This window comes from Perkinsus marinus, assembly GCF_000006405.1.
Source record: "Perkinsus marinus ATCC 50983 genomic scaffold scf_1104296958234, whole genome shotgun sequence".
Lineage (NCBI taxonomy): Eukaryota > Perkinsozoa > Perkinsida > Perkinsidae > Perkinsus > Perkinsus marinus.
In genome coordinates, this window is record NW_003206847.1 from 108,802 (window position 1) to 114,765 (window position 5,964).

The window sequence follows — 5,964 nt, forward strand, 5'->3', positions numbered from 1 at the left end:
TCGCTGGACAGTCACAATCAGGCTTCGCGATAGAAGTTCGTAGAGTTTATCGGTGGGACTAGCATGTAACCAATACTTGTAACGTTCGACGTGATCCGGATGGCTATGGTCACTTGATGCTATCGGTCTCCGAAGTGAATTTCAGTAATATTACAAGAGGGAAAGCGTCGCCAAGCTTAGACCTATTATCCTTGATATTTTTGGACAAGTGATAATAGCATCGACCTGAATTAAAGAACACCGAATTTAACGTATGACATTTTGCTATATAACGAAGCTACCATTTCGCACTCCAGGAAGGTTATCTCTGCAGGCCGCCAAAGCTCCCTGGTGCGCGTCATGAACACAGAAGTTAACAACGTCCCTTAGATCACGTTCTCCCATAGTCAGGGCCCGGACGAGAAGATCCAAGCGCTTCAACATAAAGTCATAGACCTCGGTGCATTCTTCATCGAGGATAGCAGAGAGGAACGGAACGAAGGTATGCCTGTAGCTTTTTTTAACGGAGTCGTACCTGCAATGTATCGTACACGTGCAACGTCCCTTTTGCCGAAAATTCTCTTCGGACCTAATGTGTGCTAAGCAGGGTAGCTTATAATCACTCACCAAATGCGACTTGTGCCAACCCAGGCGATCTTTAATCCATCTCGTAAAACTTTCTGTTGAACATCCATGTATAATGGGAAACCATCATGCATCGATTGGATGAACCAAAGAAGGGATGATAACATGCCTACAACAAATGTCATTCTAAAAATGAACAGCTCATGCTGAGTACAACGTGCTACGCGAAGTCAGTTCTCCACTTACTTGCACCACCAAATACAGCTGCCCAGTGTTTATCACCCCAGAATCCATCATGATAGACGAATTCAGTTGGAAGTTCCCAACCCTCACGGATGCACTTCATCATATCATCGGTCAGACGGCAGCCAGCAAACGCAGCTTCGAGCTCGTAATAATTATTTATATGTTGCACAGTACTTCCCTTTCGAGTAGGTGCTGTGTCGAGTAGGCGCTGTATCTGTGCACCATTGAAATTCGTTTGCTCTAGCTGCATATCCAGAAACCGAAGGGATATGTGTAAGCCTAACCTGTTGTCTATTTATCCTCCCGACATAGTTTGGGAAGTAGATCTCCAAGTTCACGAGAATCTGCGAGGCACTCAGGTGGGAAACCGTTCCTTCTCGCATAACAAAGTCGATGATATGATGAGGATGACGCTGTCGTACGCGCACTGGTGCCTCACCATGATGTTCCCCTGAAGGGGTGACGACTGAGTAATCACACTGAGCGATGAAACTACTGAGATTACCATGCTTCTCGACAGTGACTAGGTCTCCAATCTTCGACACCTTGTACTTTCGCGGACAACCGTCATGTGCACAACATTTATAATAAGCGACCCCTCTGGAATCGTTTTTGTTTTCGTTTATATAAAGGTCATTAAGCTGTAACCTCATCATCGCATCGTCATAGACACTCATCCCAGGGCGTGGTTGGAATCTGTCGAATGAGCGTATCTTGGTCCAATCGAGTGCCGCGGGCATGTCTTCACAAACAAATTCAGCTAACCATACAATTGTTACAAGCGAAAGTATGGTTCGTTTCACTGATAACGATAGTCGATATTGCAAAAATGATTCGAGATTGCGAAGTCAATGAAGCGAGCGGAGCTATGTGTACTGCAATTCGAGTCAACTGCGTGTGGCCGTGCAAGTTCTCTTCAACGGCGTAGAGTTTAAACACGGCAAAAGAACGAATCGAGGGCTACATGAACGAGTAAACATACAGGAAGAGCGAAAACTCATACGTACCGTATGATACGGTGCGTTCCCTACGATATATGCATGAGCATCTTTTGCACGGAAAATACCGAGGCTCGGTGACCGAGCCTGGGATCCGAACTGGGCCAGTTCGGATCCCAGGCTCAACTGGTGACTCAGACTTGGTTACAGAGCCGAGCTGCTCGCCGCGAGCACGGAAGACTGTCTGAATATCAAGTTTTAGAGGGTGCTCGTTGACCACGTGACGTCGCCCACTGTGGGCCGCCAACAGGGTGTATGACTCAGCAAGGTCTGGCACGTCATCAGGAAAATGCAGTTACTTCAAACACCATGCCATACGCTAGTGATAGAAACGGGTTGAAGCATGGAAACTCCCAGCATGAGTACAGTGTATTCAATACACGAGACAGCATCGTAAACGTCAATGAAACACATAAGGAATGTCATACTACCCGTATTTTTCACGATTGTATCTTACGTTCACAAATTCTATTGCTGATTTTGTTTCCACTTCAAGACGAGCATTTGGGAAAAGCCGCCATTTCGCTAAAGTCTCATCTCGCAATTTTCTGGTAACACTACCATCTACCCCGAGGATTCCTTCAAATACAATTTTAGAGTTGATTTTCATCCGATAAGTAGCACCACTATTCTCTGGAAGAGTTGTCGTAACATGCAGGCCTAACTGACCATTGTTAGACCTTACGAACTCTGTTGCAATTTGCGCGGTATTCTGTCTACGACATCTCCTCTTTATGGATTTCGACGGAAGCATAGTTGTGGTAGACTTGCTCTTCTTCCGAGAATCGAGAGATTCGGTATTCTTTTCAAGGAAGAAGTCTCCGATAGTCTCTGATGTCGATGCTTCGCTGTTCCGCTGACTCGAGGAGGGTCCACTTCTGCTGGTACTGACAGTTTCCTGATACAACGCCAATTGCAGAGCATACTTCCCGCAATCATTTCCGGTATACATGCGATCGTGTGGTTGAGTTGTACTCACAATTTATATCGATGAAGTTTCACGATTAGAACCGTTAGCCTTGATGCATCATTCGGGTTTGAATTTCAACATAAATTTCAGCAACACGCAACGGTAACCTTTCCATAAGCTCTACCTCCAGTCGCCTCATCTTGTGCGTAGAATCATTGCTTCCCTTCTCGTCAGCAAGCTGTTCAGTGAATTTCTTTCGAGCAAAGCGATCCCCTGAAAACTGAACGTGTCTAGCAGACTTACTACCGCCCTAATTACTCTCAGCTTCCTGTTGTATCTGCTCCTTTTCTCTCTGAACAGTCTCCAGCTCGGTTTGTACTTGTATGAGCTGCTCATTCCCCTCCTGAACTTGGCTCCTTGAAGCCTTCACATCTTCCTCAGCCTGGATCCTGGCTGATCTTTCTTTTTTAAGTTCCTACAATCAATAGTGACAGGCATCGCGACCTCTTACGACTGCTATGTATGTAAAAAATACGCACGTTAGTCGGTATTCCCCAGAATCACCTCCATCAGTTTCGTCAATTTATAGTTAATAGAGATCAACCGCAAGAACTCCCAGAAATGATTTTGGTGTACAGGACCCAGGAAGAGTTTCCCAAAATTTCGTCAAAATTTTCATCTTCTCTTCGAAACATGTAGTGAACCATATGCATATTTTCGCACACTGCCTCTACCAACCATCACTCCCTTCCATTAACGTACTCAATTCAAGGAGATACTTCGACATCGGGGCTACATCATTTGACATTTATTCAGCCACACTATCATGCCATAACTGGAGCATCATCTACGATTTCAGCTATGAGCTTCTCAAACTTGACCAAACCCTCATCGACACTATCCTCTGGTCGTGGCCCGGGGTCTCGATACACCAACTGGTCCTGACCACAAAAACACACACACCGTGTAGGAAAATATACACATGATCAACTGCTTATGACTACTCTCGGGAAATTAACGCGGATTTTTCACACTTGCAAGTTCTATGAAATTTACCATAACACAGTGTTGGAAGCTCCTGAGTTCAGCTGAGTAAACCGGATATATACTCCAAATTGAAATGGGTCCGTTTTACTCAGCTGTTCTTTCTCCAATACTTAACACGTGCTCAGTGACACACACGATTCGTTAAGCATATAACGAAAAACTACAATCCCATGAACGAAATTACTCTCATTCCAAATCCAAACAATAGATACTAAGTGATCCCTACCTCATGCCCAGCCAAACAAAGCGTAACCGTTTCGAAATCAGCGATCTTCTTATAGTCAACCACAAATCTGATGTCATCCGGCTCAAGCTCCCTTGCTGCTTCGAAGTCCTCAGCCGCCTCGTCAAACATCTTCAAGGCCTTAAAGCTGAATGCCCTTCTAAACAACGCTCGAGAGTTCAGCGGTTGCCACCGTAGAACCTAACGACCATTCGACGCGACGATCGCTATCCGGTTCTATTTTTCCGTTGCTATCGAGACACTTCCGCCATTGATAAAATACAAGTTTGCAAGACTCAACTATACAATAAGGTCATCTTCATGGACATTCAGCAATGTTGGAGGACTATATCTTCGCTTTCCTCACTAACTATGGAAGTTTACATACAAATTCGAGTAGAAGTGTACAAAAACATTGAGAATCTTCCAAAATTTCACACAAGTAGTTGGCAATGCGCATATTTCCACACACTGTCACTCTACCCATCAGATGTGTGTCCTATTCTACCCAACCACTAAAGTAGAATGCAAAATACAAGGAAAGGTAGTCATACAAGTTGATGGCAATACATTAGATTTGGAACAAGGCTATGTGGCTCTTAGTCATTGTGTATTGGGATCCATATGGATATAATTACATGATAAAGATATCATATGTTAACTTATGAATATATATAAGTAATAATAGCAATAACAAATAACAATATACGATCACCTATATCTATATCTATTTATAATGAACAGGTTATCGTAATAATAATCATAAATAAATAGTAATATTAATATCTTTAAAGTACACGTGATTAATCTGTCCCCACAACTCTCACCTCGCAAAAGTCCTTTAGAGCCTTCTCATGCTCCCCACAGTTCTGTAGGGCTTTCGCATTCTCATGATAGTAGTGTGGTCTCGGCGGCCCGTGGTTCGACAGCAGATGCTCTATTGCTTTTGTAAAGGCATACACTGCTCGCTGGGGACGACTACCAATATTCGCCTGACAAGCTCAAACCATACAAGTTCGAGACCGCATACCACTCCAATTGCAGATCATACGGTTAGCGATGGTATTGCCCCTTCGACAACACTACTACGGCATTCCCAAGTCAATTTAACATTTTACCGGAAATTCCGGGTAAGATGTATTGGTATATTATCAAAATGGTAAATTATCGGAATTCTGATAGTTTACCTACTTTTCTGGGGGGAAAATACAAATTTTTCAACTTTTTACTGACAGTTTTTCATGAATTTTGCCAAATTTCAATGAGATAAAATGAGATAGAGTTGTAACGATGATCTGTCAGTTCGTTGTTACCTGTAAAGTTGTCTACCGTGTTGGTAAATTCTTCATATTTGCAAGTCAGTCGATCTCCTCCCCTAAGCCAGGATAAAGCTGTCCTAGAGTCCGTGAAGAACCGTAAGCTAAGATCACCGCAGTAGGGCACCAGCGCATCACAATAGGTGAAGGCCAGAGCAAGAGAGTAGGCTTCTTGATGATTTTGATGCCAGCAAACTTGGGGGCCGCGCCAGCACTTGACCTTCCCGCACAAGGGGACCTTTTTGCCGGAGGTGGACTCGAGCCATATCCAATAGCCTGGACCATATGGGGAAGAGTCCGAATGGACTGTCACCGAGGAGGCCGCGAAGCTCACCGAGTGCTGACAGGGCTGTGACCGAGTTTCCAACACCTGCGACGCGACCTTCATAGCAGCAGCCTCCTCCGAATTGAGCGCCACTTGCTCGTCCCAGGTACTGTCCTTCCATCGTCCAGCTATGCGCCGTACCAGATCGGCCGCTAGACAGCTCTCAGGATGAAGACCGAGTACATAGTACGAGGCGGACCGCCGGCGAGGCGGAAGCACTGTCGTTTGCTCGCCGTCGAGCCGGGAGGGTAGTCGATATTAGTCTCAGCGCCTGGTACGACACACCGGAGCTCCACCGTGTACTGTACACGTCACGTTTGCATGCGTGCAGATCC

At 45.0% G+C, this 5,964-nt stretch overlaps 1 protein-coding gene across 1 annotated transcript; it reads right to left on the reverse strand.

Moving 5' to 3' along the window:
- Window positions 1–3,542: 3,542 nt before the first annotated feature.
- Pmar_PMAR005997 (hypothetical protein) lies at window positions 3,543–4,120 on the reverse strand (the record flags this gene model as incomplete). Its single annotated transcript, XM_002774371.1, has 2 exons — window positions 3,543–3,659; window positions 3,992–4,120. The coding sequence occupies 2 exons, from the start codon at window positions 4,118–4,120 to the stop codon at window positions 3,543–3,545; spliced, it is 246 nt and encodes an 81-aa protein (XP_002774417.1).
- Window positions 4,121–5,964: the final 1,844 nt, after the last annotated feature.